The sequence below is a fragment of the Brachycentrus maculatus genome, unplaced genomic scaffold, assembly GCF_059751285.1.
Source record: "Brachycentrus maculatus isolate JH-2025_06_01 unplaced genomic scaffold, ASM5975128v1 h1tg000372l, whole genome shotgun sequence".
Classification (NCBI taxonomy): Eukaryota; Metazoa; Arthropoda; class Insecta; order Trichoptera; family Brachycentridae; genus Brachycentrus; species Brachycentrus maculatus.
In genome coordinates, this window is record NW_028281121.1 from 591,073 (window position 1) to 616,546 (window position 25,474).

Genomic DNA, 25,474 nt, shown 5'->3' on the forward strand with positions numbered 1-25,474 from the left:
GAGATGTCAAAAAATAATCAATTATCAGCATAAAAATATTTAAAAATACCTTTATTTCTTTAAAACTATTCTTATTATTTGAAAAACTGTTTATTTAATATGCAAATTTTAAGATTATATTCAAATCCCACCCTAAATAAAAACAAATTTAGTTAATATTTTATTATTACTGGTAAATACCACATTTTCTTAAAATCTATTATAACACATGTATGATGCATTAAGTATCATTATCAAACGCCGTACGTCAAGTTTAGTCTACATTTTGGAAACCCAGATTTGTGAACAAGGTTTTGGACACGCTCAAAATGATGTGAATAAATTTTAGAGTTGTGCTCAGGGACTTTGAAGGTGGGGGGGGAGAGGATGAGAAGTTTTTTCGTCAAACACAACCCTTAAATTTATACTTATTCATTGTGTTTGATAATGATTATGAATGCTTTAAAACACGTGTCACTGTTATGATTAATGGTATTTACCAAATGAAATTTTAAACAAAAATAGATAAATATTATCACAACGTTACTGCCGAATCATTAAATGAAATATTGTAAATGACGTACGAACAATTTTATGATTTATTTGATATTATTGTTCACATATATTCTTGCTATGTGCAAACCGTTGCAAAATTGCATCGATTGCATAACGTTTTCGTTTTTTAAAGTAGACTTAAACAACTATGAGTATCCATCATTGTGTATTTCATCCATTTGAAAATTACACTTTTTTTAGGTACTTACATATCGTACGAAAATAAATTTTAATGGACATAAAAGGCTAGTAGTCATTCAAAATATCCATTATATTTTGATTGTTGCGTATGAATAATCAACGTATTAAAGTGTGTAATAGGAAGGCTAGTGAAATACATAAATATGTATATTTCATCAATGCCAACAAATATGTTCACCACCATCACTCATCTCGTATCAGCCGTGACTGGAAGCGATTGTTACTAAAAATTCGGTTGTTCCCGCGTAGGCGGACCACATGGGAATTTAATTGAAAGCTTTTAAGTCCATGTTCGTGAGGCGAGGGAGAGCACATTCAGAAAATTGAACCGAACAAACATAATAGAACATTGATAATTTCCAAAGTGTCTTCTCGAGTTTGGGAATTCGCAGATAAATAACGCCAAGTAGACAGATGATTAGCATTTTATTTGCCAACCGGTAAATAATAGGCAATAACGTCCGACAAGTTCAGAGGTATTGCTTATCGGGAAGCCTGAAATTGCGAAATTCAATAAGGAATCCACATAAATTATCATTTTCCGCCAAAGAATGACGCTTCGCTTACACTATTATAACAATTTGAATTATACAGCGGAATCGTAATTTATTTAAGTATTTTTTTTATTAAGTATGTAAATTTTCCGTAAGTTCTAAACGTCACCAGGCAACGAGTCCGCCTAGGTTTCTGACGCTGTAAATCATGAGTATCGTATAAAAAATGTTACTCCTGTCCGCATAATTTGTCACATAGGTAGCTAATCTTGCCATAAGACTCATGTGGCTGTGAGATTTGACTCAAATGTAAATCAATTTATTCAAATATATTCATTTTGGTGTGTATATTTTTGACGCCCGGACATAATTTATGACTCTTGATTATAACATAATTGTTATACTTTTTTGCGGTTGAAACGCAGATATTTTCTTAAAACAACTTGAATATATTACTTCAGGTTTATTTTGATATTCCAATCTAAGCTTCTTCGGTAAATAAAGGTTTATAACTTCAAATTGGACGTTTTAAAAATAAATTTGGACGCCTTAAAAATAAAATTGGACGTTGAGATATCAAAAAGGTCGTTATAAAAATAAATTGGACGTCATGCTGTATTTAAAAAAAATCTTGGAATTTTTAATATTCAAATTGGTACCTACTACATATATCGTCAGTGTGAATACCTACCCACATCTTTTATTATAAAGACATGCAGGCAAGCTGAGATGGTATGTGCTCGCGATGTGTATTGAAGTTTTCAGACAAGCTTTTATAAAATGCAACATAACGTCCAATTTGTTTTGTAAGGTGTCCAATTTGGTTCGTAAAACGTCCAATTGGAAGTGAAAACCCTGTAATATTAGAAAATCGATTTTGATATAAACGTGTACATTTTTCAGTATCGTATAGTTTCATACCCATTCAAAGCATGACCATAAATATTTCCTAGTATAATCCGTAGTGCACATAACGTTCTGTATGGAGTTGCAACTAGTTTTAATGCTTCTATAGATCCCACATTAATAGCTATTTCGGTCTCTAAACACAGCTTTTCGTTGCAGATCGGCCGTTTTATTATGTTAATTATTTACTTTAGATATTATTCAAGAATGCTGGAACGGCAATTGTTCAATTCGTGATTCGCAGTGTAATGGCGGAGTTACTACAACCGATCTTATAATAATTATACCCTACACAATTTGTTCTATATCAGACCAGTCTAAAGTATTTACTGCGTCAACACCCACGTGTTAAAACGTTTGCAGTCATAAACGATGTGATGTAATTATTCATGTTTTTTTTCTTTTAAAGATATAGGTATACATTCGAAATCAACGTACAGACTAAAATCAATGTACTTATAACTTAATAGGCATAAAAGTACTGATCCATTTTTCACCTTTGTATACGTTCTAAGTAGTAGTAAGTCCTCTATTTACGTGATTTATTCGTTTCAAAGGTTTTCGCGTAAGTCGAAAAATCATGTAAGTCAAAAAAATGATACCTTTTTTATATGTGGTATGTAATAAAATGCCCTAGTTTTAAAGGATAAAGTACATATTTGAAAACAGAATAGATCAACTAAAATATCAAATGCATATTTTTAGTAAAATATTTTTATTTTTAGAGGCTAATATATAATCTGATATGTGTTTTGAATATTGAAAGCATTAACTTTGTGGATCATCTTGATATATTATTTCGAGAAATAAAAATACTTTGTGTTCTGATCCACTCACATGTGAGTGGATCAGAACACTTTTTATTTCTCGAAATAATATAATCTGATATGTACCTACATAATAATTTATGTGTATATACATAGTTACATTTAAGTACAAACTACTTATTAATTATTTATATTCCTCTATTTTATTGTTATCGGAAAATATCGTAGATTGCATTGGTACCGTTTTTTTACATAATCCATAATTAGAGCTTTCGATTTAGTATTTGTTTTAGCTGTAGAATGAAACATTATATGTCAGCCATCTTTTCACCTTTTACATATTGTTTTATAATTTTAAATTTGGTCTCCATTGTTAAAGCATTCTTCTTTTATTATCAATTCGAAAATCAAGTTAATATTTGTTTCACATCTTAGTGGTTATAGTAGAGTAGACGCTCGACTGTGATACTGGCATCGTGGGTTCGTTTCCCGCCAATTGCAAAATACATTCATGAAAGATTTATTTTCAATTGGTTTGGATGTTTGTGATGTGTATTTTACAATAACCTTCCCCATCATAAGTATCCTACCCGCAAATAAGCCTATAAAGGCTTTGTGGGTTCATTCTTTGAAAAAAACAATATGTAAATAAAAAAAGTGGAAAATGTTTTATGTTAAATCGTGTAAGCACGAATTCACGTAAATCGAAATCACGTAAATAGAGGACTTGCCATCATATTTTTTATTGATTTGGCGTTAAATTTGTAGAACTCTATTTTGATTTATGTATTAATTGTTATATCAAACAAAGGCTTTTTGGGTCTAGTAAGTTATATTTTATTGTTAAAAATGTATAAAAATAAACGTTGTGACAATTATTTCGCCTAGTTATGGCATTTTCAAACGAATGTGGAGATTTACTATCATTTATCTTGTATTACTAGATGATATATATTTTCTAGTGAGTACCAAATTATTGTATTTTTCTAACCAGAGAGTCTCGGAGCGAAACATCCTACAAGCCAGTGAGACAGAATATGATTTATAAACTATTGAAATATTTTTTGCAATATAATACTATTTTGGCAATTCAATAGGTGCTTAAGATAAGCATATTGAGTTGGTAAAAAAATCGCTTCTAGCTAGTTTCGTCAATTTTATGTTCTCTAAAACCATTGTTATTTTTTTTAAATAGTAGTCAAAAATAACATGGTATAATTATAACCAGAATGTGCAGGTCAATGTATTTTAATATTCAAATGCATGCGGTTTCATTTACGTATGTGAACATGCTTTATTCCAGGTGAAAAAATATAAAATAATCGTGTACATCTACCAATCAAATAAAATTTTTATGAAATGATAACTATCTTTCATTTAAAAATTCAAAATAAATAAATAATGGGGATATTACACATTCATGTATAGAGCTCTCAAATGAAACGTTTTCATTGAAGAAACTTTTTCTTCTTTTTGTTTCTATTTTTATCCGTACTTAACGGTGCAAAGGGCACTACATCATATATAATTAGTGCTATCATGATCGTTCAATACGTGAAAGAAAGGTGATCACCCCTGTGCGAAATATTTTTCAAAAATCTTACAGCGACAGTTCATTTATATTTATATTAATTAAACCCGGGACCTCTAGCACTGTAGCTAAACGTACCTACTGACCACTACATTACGGAAGCAGATACATTTTTTTTAATATGTTTTTTTTAAGAGTGTATTGTATTTTTTTTAAATATTAATTTATAGATACAATATGAAAACAAGTTCTCATTTAAATGCAGTTTATGTTACAACAAATATTGTTTTTATTTTACAAAAATTAAGATTCGTTTCATAATATATATTGGTTGTTTAGCTTTAAGTTTTAATTAATTATTACTGTCATATTTGATCGAAATTTTCCATTTAACGAATGCGGTGAATTCAGACTAAATCCCACAATTGTACACTTCTATCGCCTATCGGCTGTATAATACGAGGCTTTCATTGTCTAAAGCGACGCGTGTCGTGATGATGAAAATGGCGCGTCATGATCCAAGTTCCGTTATGCCGGTGACCCTTGAGATGTATAAGGCTCTGGAGGTAATGTGCATATCAAAAGTGCAGACCTCTGCATGAATGCGCTTGTGAACTTCTAACGATGGAAATCAAATTAATCTACTTCCCTTAAAGATTCATTTTCAGGAATTTATTTAATCTCTTTTAATTTCATTAATTGATTCGGCAGTCACTTAGTAGGCAGTGTGGTAAAATCTATCTTTTTTCAATTAAAGTTTTACTTAGTAATTACCACTATTTCTTAAAATCTACTGTAACACGTGTTTCAATGCATTCCGCATTATTTTCAAACACCTTATACGTCATACGGCGTTTGAAAATGATTCGGAATACATGGAAAAACGTGTCACATTGGATTTTAAGAAATAGTGGTATTTACTAAAGTCAAACTTTAATTAAAAATAGCCATTTTAAGTTCCAGTTTTACTTTTGTTTTTTTACAAACATTCTAATAATATTAGTATATAATCACTCACCATGAGTGGTTATATACTAATATTATTAACATTTTTGTAAAAAAAATAAAAATGACTAACCACAAAGTAAATGCTTTAAATATTTATAATATTGAGAATATTTCTTAAAATCTATTGTGACACGTGTTTCGATGCATTCTGCATCATTTTCAAACACTGTGTTACGGTGTTTGAAAATATTCAATGAATAAATAGATTTTTTTACATGTACATATTTTTTTAAATTTACCACGATTGTCAAAATTATTTGTATACTGTCTTTATCTTTATTTTCATCGAAATTTCGTAAAAAAAGTTATGACGTTATATTATTTATCAATTTTACATTTAAATTGAGGAATAACGTGATAATTTAAATAAATAAATACAACATCAATTTGTACAAGCAAATACCAATTTAGATTTCATCTGTTGCTGAGATCATCCGTAGTTCTCGAAACAAGTCGTGTTTGCATTAATAAACTCAAGATTTGTCTTAGCCGACTGTTAAATAACTAACCCTTGTTTATAATATGCTTAAGAAACTTGATGGTACACATATACAAAGTTCAATATAAGAGGAAATTTTGACAACAATCGTTATTCATAAAGATTTGGAAAAATAATCCTCATTATATTATATCCATGTACGCTTCAAAATAAACAAGCTTAATAATAAATACATCACTCATCCCTCAACTGATAGCGCTCAAAACAGCCATAGGTCGCAAATGTCTTGATAACCTTACCCGTATGCGGAAGGATCTAAGACCAATGCATAAATTGAAGTTTCAAGAATAAATGCAATATGGATGTTCAATATTGGGCAGAATGATGAACGTTTTACAAGTCGCTTACTCCTTTTAACAACGTCATATATCAAAAATCGACAATTTTCAGTTGTGCATTCGGAATGCCCATAAAATGTACTATATCCCAGCAAAAGCGGCATATTTTTAACTCAATATTTACTCGCTTCTGGGCAGAAAGTGTTGATTTTGCATTTGAAGACAAGGTATTGTTGAATTATTTTTTTTAATTTCCAAAATATTTTCAAATGGAGAAAAAACATTCAGGTTTTACCTAAAAAGATCTTTTGCACATTAAATTGTTTAATAAGGGCTTGATATTTATTTTTAAAACATTTCATAATATTTTTAAATTTTTGAAATGATCTCCTGGAAAATCAAGTTTTTTTATATATACCTACATATACGTTATATATATACGTTATTGGAAGGAGTGAGCGAAGTGTATAAAGTGATCGCTTAAGCCAGCCAAGCTAGGTCGTAAGCATGGGATGCTCATACTTCCTTATCCATCCATATAAAAGGGAAGAATGATACATTTTCAATAAGAAGTTGAACACCTAAATAAACATATAATAAACATATAATAATAAACACCTTTAAAAATATATTAACTAAATTCTCTCTGTTCATTAAGCCTCAAGTTATATGTAAAGCTTTAAGTAAGCGTTTACCAGAAAGCTCCCAGTCCGGCTGTGCAGGGCGCAGTACTCGAAGGTACCACATCCTGATAGCCTGAAGCTACGAGCGCGTCGGTAGGACAGAACCTGCGTTCATTTATAATGTAACCTATCAAACCTCCCTATTGCCTGCAGAACGCTGAACTCGCGTCTGACTGAGCAAGATGACTGAAGGAAACGAGCGTTCGCGTCTCACCGCCCAAAGGTGGCTCTAATGATCGAAATGGAAGAACACTTACCGGCAGGACGAACACATGCATGCAAATTTATTAACCGCATTAGGGATAATGCACGTAAGGATTTGACTGTCGTATTACATACAAACGAAATTCTTCAATTGTTATGCTTCAAACCACATAATGAACTCAAATACTTCTATGTCTTCCGTATTCATATAAATAAATTTTCAATTTATCAAATATTTTTATATGATATATAATATTTCTATGTGTGTAGGTACTGTAAACGTTTTATTTTCTTTTCAACACAGATGAAGATGAATATGGATGTCTGGGTTTTTACTAGACTTACGTTCTATCATAGGCTGGTTTAAGTGGTCGCTTTTGATAACTGATGATTGATGATTGATAACCACGCTACTAAAATTTCAAAGTTGTGGTTATCTTTTCATTGATACGTTCTTTAATTTGCGAGTTCTCGCTACCATCTTTGGTATAGTTGAGTCAGTTTTTATTTTATTTATTTAACACCTTTATGACATGTAAAATAAATAACTCATAAGTGGAGAAACCCAGATTTGCAAACAAGGATTTGGACATACTGAAAATGTTGTGAATAAAATAACTGGTCAAATTGTAAGCATCATAAAAATTTAAAATCATGTTTTCAAGCGACTCCCTGTAAGTAAAATAATTCGGGGTTTGAATCTTGCAAACATTCAAAAGGGTCTCTGTTAAATAGTCAGCTTACTCAAATAAATCATAGATACTGAGGCATACTCACACATAAAGCGACGTATGATTTATATCATGTATGTTTGTATTAGATCCAAAACATTTAGTAATGTGGGTGTCACAATAAACGAAATTTGGTCGCAGTGACATAAGGGATGCAAGATCCCTTGGCCTCTTTTATAAAAAAATTTAGCCTTTAATCATGGGTAGAATGGTGAATGTTACACGCGTTTAAAATAATCATTTAAACCAACCTATGACAGGTCGTAAGACTTCCGTATTCTTCTTTATACATCTCAACAAAGATGTTGAGATGTAAAGATGTAAACGTTAGTTAAGTCAAACAAGTTTAAATAGATATGTTGACATGGATAAAAATGTGAAAACAAGTCTACGAAGTGGTTTTGTACTGACACATCGTGATTCGTGAGTTTTTTCTCCGAGAGATCTATAAGAGTTCCCGCGAATTACTAGCCCATGCCTTCGACAATCGAGTTAATTCGAAGACCATCTGAAGAAGGACTGAATACGGTAATCAAATTACAGCACATTGAAACTTCCCTCGTCTCGTTAGTGAAGCCGTTACACACCCACGGGCTAGAGCGTTTGTGGAATTTCCAATGGCCCACAAAGGTTACGATTTTGAAGATATCTCGAATCGAATCTCATTTTGATATCGTCGCGCCGTACGAAGGACGCTCTAGGCAATTTTATATTTGACATTTTAATATCAAAACGGATGGCAGCCGTAAGCAACGTTTGTCAAACATCATACCGAAGGAATTCAACTCCTTCGGTGTAAGATTCGCCGAAATAAATTAACATTCTCAAGTACTCACTCCGAATCAAATTAAATGCCATTTAATGTAACTGTATTAATACATTTAGTCTTTTAATACAATAAATCGGTACGAAATTTAAATTCCGTTAGTATTAAGTTTTTTTTGTCCGTCTTCTTAGATTAATGGTCGAGCACGCTCGGCTACCGTACTGGAGGTCTCGGCTTCGATTCGAGGGTTTGAAGAATGAAAAATAAGTTGTTAAAACCATGTTATTTTTTTTAATAGTACCTACAAATAGGCACATCGTCTTTTTACGATTTTTTTTAAATTCAAGACTTTGTGTACGTAAGTCTGTTTTTATGTAGCATAACTAAAACTCGAAGTCTGCCCAGACCGTGGTCCATTCTTTAGTTCATCGAGTTAAGATCTAAATCAATATATTATACAAGTATCCATTGACCAAAAAAACTCGCACAAATTTCGTCTAATCCATAAACAATCCTCAATTTATGTGTCAGCCATAAACAATATAAAATTTGATCTCATAATAAGTTGCCCAGTACGGACACGCCATCACTCTGGACGTAGGTATCGATTTATATTTATTAGCGTTTTCGTCTAAGATAATTTCGTCGTGAAAAAGACCGAAATAGCAATGAGCCCGAGATTTATTTGTGCGAAAATTGACGCACGCCAAGCGCTGTCGGGAATACTAGGAATATTTGTACTATGGCGAATCAAATCACTCTCGTACATCGATGGTCGCTCGTGGATCGCGAATATGATCATAGTTTCCACGACATGATGCAAGCATCTCCTATAGTCCGTACAGGCGGTCGCCTCGGGTTACAATCGCATAATCGTGATTAGCCGAGACCGCGAATTTATTCGCAATAGCCATAAGTGGTCGCGAGACATGCGGCTCCCCTGCATAAATTTATAGATCTTTCAACTCTGGTAAGATTTTTGTTCTAGATGGGCTTATTTCATTCTCCCTCTTGTGCAGCGGTAATCTCGGGTCAAGCATCTAGATGTCGGACCGCCGCCACCACGCCCACAAAATGATCGAATGCCGGTTGCAATCGCCAAAACGCATCCAAAATTCTCCTACACTCTTTGCCCCTCGAAATGACTTCTCACGCGTGAAAAGGCTTCTCATTGACAGCCCGAGGCGTTGGTCCCGGATTTGCGCCCAAAATTTGAAAACTCTTACCTCGGCTCGACGTGTTACGTCTAACCATACTCTCGTATTATAAGTGTAATGTACATGCAAGTAACGTCTGGATGCCCTGTAAATGCTGTATCACGCTCAAACTAATTCATTTACTTCGCTGTCTTCCTCACACGAGTCGGGTAGCTCCACAGAAAATTACATAAATCGAGTATCTCGTTTACTCACAAAAAACTTAAGCTCCTATAAATTTACATTTTCGATATCTCAACATAGATGAAGAAGAGTATGAAAGTCTGCATATTTACAGGACTTATGGGCTGTCATAGGCTGGTTAAATGATCACTTTACACACGCACAACAAGCATAACTCATTCTACCTATGATTGACTACTACAATAGTCATTTTTTTTATAATTCTTACATAAATCATTAATCTCATAACTTTTTACATGTGAGCTCACTAGAGCCATCTATGGTGGGAAGAAGAAAGTTTTTACTAAACAGAGACCCTTTATTTGGATAAATTGCAAGATTCGAGCCGCGGATCATTTAATATACTAGGAAACACTTCTAAAATTATGAAATTCAATCATTAATTAATAAATAAATAAATCAACTGTATTGTTAACTTTTAAGCTATCCAAACTTAAAACACAGTAAGGGACATTTTTTGTAATACGTTTTTTTTGCATTTTTGGATAAAGTAGAATCAGCAAAAATGCAAAAAAACGCACTACATAAAATGTCCCTTACTGTGTTTTGAGTTTGGACAGCCGTATTTCTGTTGTTACTTATTTATTTAAAATTTGGTTGTAGTCTCTAAGTGACCAATACATGTTTTTTTTTACAATTTTTTTATAACATTATTATTATTTATTTTGCAGGTTCGGGTAAACGTCCTCGACAAGAACGACAGTCCGCCATCTTTCGGAGACCTGCCCATCGTTTTCACGGTGTCCGAAGAACTGGGAGCTGGTCAAACGGTCGGCGTGGTCAAGGCGAGAGATCCCGATACCCTGGGAAGAGTGCGCTACAGTCTCCGAGAACCGCAGGGGAAGGACAAATTCTCCCTGGACCCCGACTCGGGGACCCTGCGCCTGCTGGAACCTCTGGACCGGGAAACCAAGGACATCTATAAGCTAGTCATCAGGGCAAGTGATGGACTGCAGAATACGGATAATACCATAACGATTCAAGTGAGTACATTTGAAATTGTTTTTTTTTTTTAGATGGGAGTTGCATTTATTATTTACCTTGCTTATTATGTACAAGGTTTATACATCATTTAGTGGATTTTTGTTTCTTCTAGCTAATAAAATATGTTTTTATTTGAATCTGTGTTGGGAACAGGAGGGATAATCTAGTGTGGGCCAAACAGGAACTTCTCAGCATTTGCTCATTGCTGGGAGGAAACCACGTAAAACTCCTCAGGAGAAGCGGACTGTTGACTGTCATCAGCAGACCTTCCGTTCCACTAGAAGAAATTGACTATTTGATCACTATTTGAAATCGTTGTGTGCTATGGTGATAGAAAATTATCAGTAAATGATTGCCAATTTTTTGACTTTGTTTTTTTCTATATATTAGTTATTAGGTGACAGGCGTAGTTGGGTAGACGCTCGACAGCGAAACAAGAAGAGTCTATGCGGGTTATTACTTAAAAAAATAGAAGCTTTAGAGCTAATGGTAATAACTAAAAAATGGTAGCCAAACTATGTTGGCAAACTATGCTGTTGTCACCATTGTGTCACTAGCACACTCAAATTCCTTACGGAAATCATAATTGAATATTTGTATAACTATCTCATGTTTTGGTGCATACGACAATTGGAAAAGGCAAATTTACGGTCTGAATATAAAATCTAATGTTTCAACTTGATGTGAGACATGTATCATTCTACCAGTGACATTCTGCCCACTATTGTACATTTATATTGCACTAATTTTTGAAACGGCTTTAGATCAAGTTTAAAAGAGACACCTTTAAAACTGACATTTCCGAGATAATAATACTATTAATATTGTAAAAAAATATGATTTTATGCAAGTTGTTGTATTAAAGAATATTGATATTTTTCACATTTTTCGAAACGTAGTAAAAAGCTCCGAAACCAACCCTAGGCTTCGGACGAGGATACGTTCGGCACGCGTTTTCTTCTGTCTCCGACAAGTTGTACGACACATTTTTGTTGCAAACAATTTACCTCAAAAGCTCTCATTGCCGACATAAATCCTGATGGTAGTCCTTCAACGCGTTTCCGATCAATCTAGACAAAAAGTCGGAGCTGCTATTCATCAAAGGGCCTCAAAATAAATAAATGCGAATAACTGTGCCTGTAGACTAAATTCCTTTTAATCGACTGCCGCGGAACGTAAAAAACTTTACCGGCAATCAGGAATGCGCGGACAGTCGCCGCAGCTCTTAGTTGAAGATGTGATGAAAATTTTAGACTTGGCCGTTTGTGAAGAGGCAGACAGTATCATTTGCCAGTCTTACTTTACATAAAAAGAGTACTTTGCTCATTCAATATTAGAAAAACCTTATTTGAAAACAACTATTTGGAATTTGTCAAACGACATGAAAAGTTGTTAAAAATAATAAAAGCACATTTTTTAAAATTTGTTGACATCTCAATATAGATGAAGAAGAATATGGAAGTCTGGGCATTTACAGGGCTTACGACCGTCATAGGCTTGGTAATCATGGCTATGAAACCAAGCTTATGACGGTTAAACTTGCAAATTCTTCTTCATCTATATTGAGATGTCAAAATATAATGCACATTATTTCCCCAGAAACTTTTAAATATCAGCAGTGTCTGTCTACCTTACATAAGTGTTTTGATATTGTCCCTTTTATCCTTTCTCAAATACTCGTAATCTCCTAAATTATATTTTTACATAATATTTTTAAATAAATCTAATAATAAGTGGGGAAACCCATATTTATTCGGAGGATTTTAGACTCAAAATATTGAGGGTTATTATTTTAGATTTGGACTTTGAATTATTATTTTAAGCCCATATTTATTGACAAGTATTTGGACAAACTCAAAATGTCGTGAAAATGTGTTTTTCTTTTAGTTAAGATTGATAATTGACAGATAACGAGTTCTCGTGTATAAAGTCGAGTACGCGACGGAATCCCACGCTAGTTGATCCTTCTCGCGCAGTAGGCGCCCGCGAGGAGTCGTTTACTCGGGATTGAGTACATTTCGTTCTATGGTTATCAATCACATTTTCCCAATAGGTTTGTTCACCAAGATATTCAAAAAACCTTATACATTTTTTGTCCATCTTGTTACGCTTTGCCTATTAGGCTGTAATTAAACTAGTCGGGCAGTTTGCGGTTTGGTGCGATCAACGCTTCCGTCACGGTGCATAGACGCGACTCCGTCGTGAACGGATTTTTTAAAGCTTCAGTCAGAGCTTTTGATTATTCTTGGTACCTTTATATTTTACCTTCTTTCTAAAGATTGCCACGGGTATGACGCTACAAAATACTATTAATGTATTTAGGATTTCCGTCTATTGCCGCACGGGGGTTCCGATACTCAATGGACAAATTATTCATTGAGGAATTTCCGAGTATTCACTGTTAATGTAAAACTTCACTCAACATTTAACCAAGTTAAAAGTTAAGTTATGTTCAATATATTTAACTTACTTACAAATTTATTTTACCTTGTAAATTACTTTGTATGTTATTTGTACTTTCTGGATCTTCAATAATTTCTATTCAAATTCAATTTTGTTTTAAGGATTGTCAGATTTTTAAAAATTAATTGATTCGGCAGTCACTTTGTGGTAATATCTATCCGTTTTTAAATTAAGTTATTTTTTTAAAAGAAAATAATAAACCTATAATTCACAATATAGCAACGATTAAAGCCTCACCCCTAATATCCATGTTCCCACTGATAATAAATAATAATAATGAAAAAAATAAAAGTAATAAACATTTCCTACCCTCTTTCCATCCTTCAACGTCCTAAGGACACAACTCCAAAATTTAGACTTAGCTTCGCATACAGTCTTGGAAACACGTGTCACAATAGATTTTAAGAAAAAGAAGTATTTATTAATTAAAAAATTAAACACTTGAATATACAACTTTATGAGTTTTATTTATATATACGACTAGTTTCGAAAACTTACAGATGTTTTCATCTTCTGGTAAAAATTAAAACTATTAGTCGTATATAAATAAAACTCATAAAGTGGTATATTCTAGTATTTATTTTTTTTTTAATTAATCAACATGTCATTCCATAAAGTTAATGCCAAATCAATAACTAATATAGTATTTATTAACATCAGAAATAATGCAACCAAGTGTGACCCAAACCATTATTGTCTATTCTTACATAATTTTTTGTAAATTATGAAACATAAAACCAATAATTTTTATCAAATTACTTATTTCATATAATTTTTAAGAAAATGCAGCAGTACAAAAATAAAAAAAAAGTATTCTTATTTTGTTTTAAATAATGTATTCATATTCTAACGGCGACAAGTTCTCACAATCTTCATAAAATATCAACTGTTTCGTAATGTATTTCTCTAAAACTCGTTGCTAATTTCTTTCCAGTTTCAACTAACCAAAAAACCGCCGATCGAAGATTTGTTAATGCGTGTTTTAATAACATATATAACGATGTAAATAAACATTTTTACGGATACAAGTTGCTACCTGTCCGTTGTAAAAAAATAACATCGCCAACCGATTGCGTGTTTTTTGCTCCCATTTGTAGTTTCGTAAATATCGGATCAAGATCAGGAGACTCGATCTAAAAATTGATACGGCGGCTGATATGTGTCATTTACGGGCGAATGAATCTCCGCCCCGACCGGTCGGCGGAAGGAATCATTATTTCATACTTCATATACTACGGCGATACACACACATGCGTCTCACTAACTTCTAAACCGTCACGTCTCTCTATGGGAGCGCATACGCTGAATCCGGATGCGCTGGTACTAGCTTACTAAAATGCGTGTATATTTACAATTTTCTTATAAATATTATCTGTTAAAAAAATAGTTAAACGAGTTCTAACCCCAATATCCTTCTAGTAATAAATAATTCGTTCTGCATCCATTCATTTTCAAATCCTTTATTGTTTTTTTTTATTTAATTTATATTTGGTAAATACCAATATTTCTTAAAATCTGTTTTTTCTCACCATGTCTTTTTTCATACAATATGACCGACAAAACACGTTTAACACTTTTTTATTAAAAAAGTGGTTAAAACAGAGTTATTTAATTTTATAAAGTTTATAAAATGTGCCACAAAGTATCTGCGAAAAACATTCAAGTAATTCCATAAATAATCAAAAACATGTTTTTCTTTAATGGTTTTTGAGAATAATTTGTGAGATATTTTAGAAAATAAGTACAACTCAAACTTTGTTTTGAACCACATTTATTTTTGGTACTATTTTTACCTTAAGCCTGATGAAAACGAAAGGTTGAAATTAATCTAAAATCATACTTCTGGAATTCGCTTACATGCCAAATATTATTTCTGGGTTACTTTTTATCCTTCCTTTAATCCTTAATAACTAAAAAAAACATGAAACTTGATAAAGATATCAAATTGTATTGACTAAAATTCTTTCACTGCAAGGAAACTCTTTGCTGAGAGTCAATTTAAATAAAAATAATGCTAAAAATGCATTTCACATATTTCAAGTTTAAAAACAAATACTTTTTGGTTATTATGAAAACATTGCGTGGTTCGAAACCGGTTGACGATAGTATATTATAATTTTACATAGCTAATTCATGCCCATCGTTAGCAAATAAAAATAAAAATAAAATTGATAAATCTTTTTTTATTTGCATACGTAATGATAATTCATTGATCCTTTCTTTTTTTACTGTCTTATGAGTTCATAACTATCGTTAAAAATAAAATAATATAAAAATACAGATATATGGGTTTTGTAATGAAAAAAAAAACAATTTAAATTTAATATTATAATATTAAAACATGAATAAAACAGCTACAAATATTTTCTATTTAGGAAGTATAATATATCAATATTATTATATGTGAATCTGAGGATAAGAGGGAATGTCAAATGACATTACAGTAAGGTTACAAAATTTATTGTTGATGATATAAAATACACACACCACTTTAAATCTCCTATTTTGCTTGTCTAATTTACAATCAACGAATCGCAATGTTAGTATCATTAATCATTCATTACAATTTTTAACAGATCTAATCAGTGTTAATAAATATTATTTTAAAAATCTATCACTACTTTTTTATTACTCGTTAAGTCTATTTTCCGAAAAATCGTGGCTTACATCAACAGTATGCAATACAACGTGGATGTAAACGCAATATCAAGTATATTTCTAGTGACATTAATCATCTGGAATAATAATAAAAAAGTTATACCTAAAAAATATTTTCACTGTACAGATTACATTCCAACTTTAATAGCTATAAACACGTTTCTTGCCACCTACAGACATGCGTTTTATTTATATGTATCTCACACATAAAAATGATAACAACAGGTTGATCAATCACCTTTCCAGGGAGTAGCCGAACAACTTTTATTATTAATTCAAACAAGAAGAAAAATACTTTTATAGAACTTTTAATTTAGTACTAAAATGAGTAGAAATAAAAATTCACTTTTTATACTCAAACTTAAATTTTTTGGTAATACAATAATATTAATAATAATGATTATTATGGATGATTTATACAGCGCTATTTTAGTAAAATACAACCTCCAAGGTGCTTCACTATGATTGAATTGGAGAAAAGGAGATAATGTAAATGATTTAGGTAATAAATGGTTTTTAGTATTTTTCTAAAAATCTCATTCTTAGTATTTTTTACTAATGGTAGAAGAGCATTCCATGCTACCAAAAATACTTGAGCACGCGATACTACTGGTCAAAAAAAAGTGAATGAAGAAGTAAGAATTTCGATAATTTTTTGACGATAAGTCAATATCTTAATATTTATCTAAATAATACATATTTCTTGAATGTTTTCCGCAGATACTTTGTGGTACATTTTATATTTTTATATAATTAATAGATTTTGTTTTCACCACGTTTTTTATTCATATATTTCAACCTGCCGGTTTCAACAATACATTGTCATCATCAGGGTTTATTTTAATATATAAAAAAAACATTAAAAATATTAGAATACTTTCACAAAAAAAAACTTCCACACACTAAAGATTTTTTTTGTGAAAGTATTCTTATATTTTTAATGTTTTTTTTATATATTAAAATAAACCCTGATGATGACAATGTATTGTTGAAACCGGTAGATTGAATTATATGAATAAAAAAAGTGTTGAAAACAAAGTATATTAATTTTATAAAAATATATATTTCATACAACCAAGCTATTTTTTTAAACTTACTCATATTTTTAACGAAGTTCAGTCAATAATATCACATAATCATTTGTCTTAGATTTTTTAACGAAATCATAAATTAATATTTGAATATCCAATTAAAAGTCATTGCTTTCATTCTTAAAAACCTTCAACTGACCAATTCAATGGCCATTCTGAATTATTTACCTTCGTTTGCTTTAAAAATCAACTCGGAATATTCCAATTCTATTTCTTAATCATCTGTCCGGTGGAATTCTATTGTCTTCAAAGTCATCCCATCTCACGTGACTTGGTGATTTGATCTGATCCCAGCTTCTTCTTCTCCATCCTGTCGCATCTCTCTCCTTCCGTCTATCTTCTACTGATTCCTATCTTCATTCCGTCGTGCACTCGATTCTGACTTCTCTCCTATCTTCGGCTAAGAACAATGGTTCATTCATAATGGAAAATTTTTATCGCGTCGTTACTAGTACTTGCATTTGGATCTCGTTAATTTTTAGTATTCGTACTTCTGAAAACAATACTGATTTAGCATAATATAACTAAACAAAACTTTTTGTTGAATAAATTTTAATTATGAGAATTTATTTCAGGAAATAAAAATTTGTAAAGATATACTAAAAACAGAAAAATAAGTTACTAATCTAAAGGTAAAACTGAACCATTTAAATAAAATCTGATTAAATAATGTCCGCCTCCGTAGTGTAATGGTCAGCACGCTCGGCTACCGTTCTGGAGATCCCGGGTTCGATTCCCAAGGGGGGTAAAATAAATATAAATGATTTTTTCACTGTAATATTTATTCAGTATTACCATGGACAGGTACCTGAAGCGGAGGGCTGATCACCCTTCCTTCATGTGTAAACGATCAAGATAACACTGCGTTTTATATGATACAGTGCCCTATGCACCATTAGGGTGCGGATAAGGGTTTTATTTATTATTATTATTATTAAATAATTCAGTATATTTAAATGAGATATACTAATTTGTTTTTATCTCATTTGACACTAGGGTACTTATCAAAATTATTTGTATTTTTCTATGAGTTTTTTTAGTGAGTGTTTTTCTAACAACAGTAGTCTTAAAATGCCATAAAATGCCTCAAAATAACAAGGCAAAACAAGTGTCACAAATTTCATTTTTGTGTATTTAATAATAAAATATAATTAAGTAGACTCTAAAAATCAGTATTTGATTTTAATATTGAAAAATTGAAATTTAAATGGAGTTCTACAAATTAATAGCCAAATCTGTAAATAAAATGGATTATAATACATTATTATACACCATTATAATCTCCCTTTTGAATTTTTATTTTAAATGGTAATTGTGACACGCGTATCAAAGCTTTTGGCATCATTATTATACACCGTAAGCAAAAATTGAATTAAAAGTGGATGGATATTACCACATAGTGACTAATGAATCAATTAATGTGATAATTCTTTTCTCAATAAATTATATTGATAAAAACAGCCGTTATGTAATAATGTTTAATTGCAAATAGTAATATTTATATGCTAAGTTAATGTTAAAGAATATTATTGATGATTTTAGGGAAATGTTCTCAAAATAAGTAAGAAAGTATATTTTACCAGGAAACGGAAAGAAGACATCTAAACACTTATATCAGAACGTTAGCATGGTAGTAGTTTCCGTAACATGTGTTATTTTGTAGGCTTTTGTTTGTAAATTAATTATGAACATGTCGGTTTTGAATTCAGGAAGTTATGTGTACTGACAAGGTTTCAGAGGGGGCATAAAATATAAAATTTATGTAGGTATGTAAGAAACCACTGGTACCTGTATTGAAGAAAGAAGCCCAGACAAATTATGCTGTCTTAAGAATGTTATATTATTATTTATAATATTGTGTTTTCCACAAACTTTCAATTAAAAACTAAAATATATGCATAAGGCACCGCATTTCATCGCTACGGTGTTAATTTAATCTTAAATTTTATGAAGATGTCGTGCGTTCCAGATCATTTGATAAAGGATCATACAATCAAAGTAATAGAGATTACTAGTATTTTAGAAACGACAATTGCAACAAGACTAGAACACTCAGAGTTGCATACCCTTCGTCGTACAAGCTTATATTAATACGTTTATACGTTTCTTGGGGAATAAATATGGAAGCCTGAGTATTTACAGGACTTATGATATTTCTAGGCTGGTTAAGTGATTAACAATCATGGGTAGAAAAGTGAATGTTACTCGTGTGTCAAGTGGTCATTTTACAATCCTATGACATGTCATAAGCCCTGTAAATACAAAAACTTCCATATTCCCCTTCATCTTGGTTGAGAAGTCAAAATGTAAATAAAGTGGAGAAACCAAGATTTGTGAACAATGATTTGGACTCATCCCAATATGCCATGAATAATATCCATACATAATTAGATAATGTATGTTTAGGTGATGTATTCGTTTCATAAATATTAATTTTCAGCTCTGAAGCAGCTGACATGAAAATATTGCTAAAAATAAAATTTTTTGTGAGTAAAAAATATGACCATAGTCCCTTTTTGTGCATTCCGCAGTCCTTCTCCCTTCAGCCTGTCCCCACCTGTCACATCTCCTCTTACACCTTGTCTTCCTTACCGAATGCCGATGGTATCTAAGTCTAGGATCGGAACAAGAAAAAAGCGACTCTTCGCTACCAACCGAACGAACATAAGGAGTACCTACTCTTCAAGTCTGATCATAACGAATCAACAAATATTTTATTTCAAACGTTAACTGTCTGATACCGGTTTGGGTCTCTTTTCAAATGAAGGAATGCTTCATAATTTTGTCTTATTAAATGTCCAGTTGAGGTTAAACCATCCGTAAATCGTTTGTTATGAGAGATAACATCTTCACTTCATATGTAGATGGATTAGTTGTTATTTGTTACTCTGATAACTAAGGTATGGGGAATTATATCATTACATCGCGATAATGTACTTAGCATCAATGTGACATTCGTTAAACGATGTTAAACGATACCATGAGAAATTATTTTAAAGTGGCTCACTACTCCAAAAACATATACAGAAATTCATTATTATTATATTTTGGAAAATATATATATAGTATTATATTTTCTTGCTAACAGATTTATGAACAAGTATTTGGATACACTCAAAATGTTGTGAGTAAAATTTATTATCTTACTTCTAAACCTTATCCACACCCAATGGTGCATAGGGCACTGCATCGTATTGACGCAGTATTATCTTGATCGTTACTTATACGAAGGCAAGGTGATCACTGCTGCGCTTCAGGGACCAGACCAGGGTAGTATTAAATAAATATTAAAATATTATTTAAAATATATTTTCGCCCCCCCCCCCCCCTGGGAATCGAACCCGAGACCTCCAGTACGGTATCTAAACACGCTAACGATTACACCACGGAAGCGGTCTGCCTAATAAATAACTGGTCAAATTATAAGCTGCATAAAATATATTTTCAAGCATTTCCCAGTATGTAAAAATAATACGGGATTCGGATCTTGCATACAAAAAAGGGTTTCTGCTTAACAAAAGGTTTTCCATATCCAACAAAGATGGCTGTTGTAAACTCATATGTACTGTATCTCGAGACTGATCAATATACTCGTTTCTAGGAGTTCCAAAAATTTGAGTAGTGCGATTGTCAATCATGGGTAGAATGGTGAATGTTGCACGTGTAAAGTGATCACTTAACCAGACTATGACAGGTCGTAAGCCCTGTTTATACCTAGACTTCTAAATTCCTCTTTATCAATATTGAGTGTCAAAATATAACTACGAAAGTTGTAACTCAGGTTTGTAAGTATCTAATTAATATTCGAACGATTTTGCGTGATTTCTAGAACCATTATGAATTTCGTTTGAGCTGCGAAATAAATCACTAACGTCATAAAATAAATATAAATTTCACGACGTTATATCTCCGCGAATCCGGAATTTTAATTTTATGTTAATACTCCAAAGAATATGAACCAAAAACTCGTTGCTTTTTCAATATACGATAATGCTGTACAAGATCCTTTACAATTTCATCAATTTTAGAAAATAACAATAACTTATCAACAGATAAACGATTTGCAAGTATAAATTTCTAGCCTGCCAATTTTGAAAAAAACGATTTTTCCAACAAAATTGCTTTATACGCAACAAATGAGGTATATGTAAATAATTTATAGACCTTGATAATTTATAGATCTTTATAAAATTTGTCTTTAAAGAATTTGTTTTCATTACGTTTTTTTATTCATATAATTCAACCTATCGGTTTCCACAATGTATTGTAATATTTTGGATTTTTATGGAGTGTGTGGAATTTTTTTAATAATATTTTTAATGTTTTTTTTATATTTAAAACAAAAACCCTGATGATGGCAATATATTGTTGAAACCGGTAGGTTGAATTATATGAATAATAAAAAATAGTGAAAAAGAAGTCTTTTAATTTTATAAAGAAAATATAAGCTAATTAAAGAAATAAATAAATAAAAAATCTGCAAATGCACAAATACATTACATATGGACAAATACAGTATTCAATTCATTTTCCGTTTCTAATCAAACGTCTCATTTTCAGGTTACTGATACGAACGACAATCCTCCCGTATTCCTGGAAAGCGCTTATTCGTTCGACATCCCCGAGAATGCAGCCCGCGGAGCAAGGGTGGGGCGCGTGGCGGCATCCGACCCTGACCTCGGCCCCAACGCGCGCCTCACCTACACCGTGATCTCCGACTGGGCGAACGATGTCTTCTCCCTCAACCCTCACACTGGAGTATTCACCCTCACGGCGAGACTTGATTACGAAGAGGTAAGAAATACTAATTATTTAGAAATACATAAGTGTTTTTGTATCTGTAGCGAAATAAGAAAGGAATGCAAAGCTGAGACAAGCATTGTCGATAAAGTTAAGAAAGGTGTGTTGAGATGGTTTGGACATGTAGAACGAATGAGTGAGGGAAGAACGGTTAAACAAATTTATAAGGCGAATGTAATTGGAAAAAGGAGCAGAGGAAGACTGAGCAAAACATGGCACAATTAGGTATACCAAATACTTGAAAGTAGTCAGGTTAGGAGTTGTTATAATCGGCGGGTATGTATGAGGAGATGCATGAACGTGGAAGAGGCGAATAATGTTTGCAAAGACAGAGTGGTGTGGCATTCTATTATCTCTGCCTACCCCTGCGGGGAAGCGGCGTGATGTTTAGTTAGTTAGTTAGTTAGTTGTTGTATCTGCTGAAATGCGAATGCTTAGATGGTCAGTTGGAGTGTCGCTCAGAGACAAAATATTTTTTTTACCCATTCGTGGAAACTTGGGCGTAATAGCCATCAATAGTAAGGTAGAAGATAAACAATTGAGATAGTATGGGCACATAGGACGCAGAGAACCTGGTCCTATTGTGAACCAGGCAATCGCCATGGACTTTTCTCGAAAGACATTAGAGAAAGACCAAATAATTCACGGATATTGCAGAAAGAAAATATGATTCGAAGGCATGACCTAGGTGACGTAGAGATAGGGAGAAAAAGAAGAAATACGCGCTGTTGGATATGCATGTTGAAAGATCTTTTTACTTTCGATAAACCCTTATCCGCACTTCAATGGTGCATAAGGCACTGCATCAAATAAACGCAGTGTTATCTTGATCGTTAACATATGAAGGAAAGGTGATCAGCCCTCCGCTTCAGGTACCAACCAGTCCAGGGAAATATTGAATAAATATGAGTGAAAACATTATCGAAAATCGTATTAATTGATAAAAGGTACCAATTTATTTATTGATATCTCAACATAGATGAAGAAGTCTCCTTTATACACTGAGCAACATTTACTATTCAATCCATAAATAACATATTAATAAAAAGATATAAAAAACTCCACAGAAAAAAATCAGAATTTGTAAACACTCAAAATATTGTGATAAAGGTACGATTTTTTATTGAAGTTCATTTTGTAACAATTAAAAAAACTATTTATTCTATCAGCCGAAAAAATAACTTGATCACTAAAATGGTGTTCATATTATTTTCATACATTCATATTATAATATGAGACATATTGTTTAAAACTATTTGTAAAGGAAACATAGAAGGAAGATCTATGAAAAATTCCAATAATTTGAGAGAAAGATGTTCACGACTATCGATATCGATACGATATAATACAATCAATATGTATATGTGGATATTCATAAGACTTATAATTTGAATTCCGCGATATGTTATATTTCCCCATAACAAACCATAAAGCATCGCATAAAATTATTCAAACGGCTTTTAATTAGAAACTTGTTTCCTTATATTAATTAAATACTAATTGTTCCTTTCGAAAAGCTATTTTCTCTGTATAAAATAAGCATTGTCGTTAGGAAATATATTACGAAGCCTCCATTTTAACGGAATTAGTATGTAATCTAAATTCCTATAACACTGCAATACTCACTGATTTCTTTTAATTAATACCTCTCCGAGAAATATCATGACACTTTGTGGTCTTTCTTCTTAGTCATTATCATAATTATTGTTTTTTAACCAAACAATAATAAATAACCCATTTCTTAAATAATAAATCATTTTCACTGATTTTAAGATACAAATGATTTTTATCGCATTATTAATTCATGAGTAATAAAATTTCCCTAAAAATGTATTTTAAGGGGTAGCCCTATTAGTTTTATATATTGTACTAAGTAAAGCAATACTTCTGAATAATATTATTTTCTTATTATTATTTGACATCTCGTCAAAGATGAAGAAGAATATGGAAGTCTGGGCAATTACGGGGCTAACGACCGTCACAGGCTGGTTTAAGTGATCGCTTTACACACGTGTAACATTCACCAATTCTACCCATTATTGACAACCACACTATTCAAATTCTTGGAAGTTCTATATATATGAACCAATTTAGAAACCTTGTTCTTGAATCACTAGAACTTCACTAGATAATCCAGATTTGTGAACAAGTATTTGGACACACTCAAAATGTTGTAAATATTATTTTATTTGTTTTTCTTCGATTTTATGATCTAAAATGACAGATAAATGAAATAATTACTGAATTTATTTTGTTGGTTTTGGTGATTCTCTTCGATGCATTTGCATCCCCCTTGTGGTCGTTTCTGTATGTTTATATTACGATAATACATTTGATTATAAACGAAATCAATCATTACGTGAAACAGGGGTGAATTTCAATAATAAATGTGCTATGGTGACATAACGCGATAATTTAATTTACAGTCACAACTTGTGTCATAATTGTACTTAACGTAGTGTATTATATTCAGAGAATTGTGACATTCCATAACAAATTGAAACCTCTTGGTACTAACTGTCATGGTAACAGACAATTTTAAGTATGAAAAAAACAGTAATGGAAAAAATCTCCAATTCTCAAAGCATTTTATATTAAGTAATGTATTTTTTATCTTGATTCGTATTTTTAGGCTAAATTGTCACCCGTAGCGTTTGTTATCCGATTCTACTGTAAAGAAAGAACTTTTTTTAATTTTTAATATTCCCAAGATTGGGTATGCAATTCCATTGCAAAATGGATTCTGCTGTGTAAAAGCTTCAGTATATTAGTGCACATTAAGAAACGTATCTCTAGTTCACCCTTGAAATGTACTCTGCCCTGGATAAAAGGCTCACATTAATTTGTTTTAATAATTATACAGTACCTACATAAATGTGTGTAGGCTCCGGTACATTATAATGTGTTTACCGAGCAGAGTAGACACACTAGGAATAAATCCACTTAGCCTACGGATAGTAAAGTCACGGGTATATCGGAACATCTTCTCGAATCGTAAGAAATGGGCTCACCCAGAAATACCGGGGAAGAACATTTTACAGATTCCTCCAATCATCTCCAAAAACGTTTCATTTGTTTTTTCTTTATACCCGCTGTACAGACCGGCAATAAATTGTAACGTAAGATTATTTGACTTTTGTATGTGTACGCTAGACAATATAATCGGATAACTTAAACAGGTTTGTTGTCCGCGAGACAAGTTGATTTTATTTAAACGTTATTTTTATAACAATAGGAGAACATTTATAAGAACAATAAGGCCACGCATCAAAGTAATTTAATTTATTGCGGTCCACGAGCGCTTCATGTCCGCCATTAATAACATTTATTTGTTTATCTTCCTCCTTTTGATGTTATTAATCATTTTGTCCGAGGAATCTTAACATTAAAAAAATCAAATAAAAACCACTACCATACAACAATCGCTAGTTCATTATTGTGATTAGAAAAAAAGTCCGAACTAAATGCACATAAAT

The 25,474-nt window shown here is 32.0% G+C and overlaps 1 protein-coding gene across 1 annotated transcript in view; it reads left to right on the plus strand.

Moving 5' to 3' along the window:
- ft (cadherin-related tumor suppressor fat) overlaps positions 1–25,474 on the plus strand; it is a 289,702-nt gene that overhangs the window by 212,080 nt on the left and 52,148 nt on the right. The window contains exons 2-3 of the mRNA XM_088270108.1: positions 10,674–10,985; positions 21,759–21,992. Coding sequence (XP_088126234.1) covers positions 10,674–10,985; positions 21,759–21,992 — 546 coding nt within the window. The remainder of the gene's footprint in view (positions 1–10,673; positions 10,986–21,758; positions 21,993–25,474) is intronic.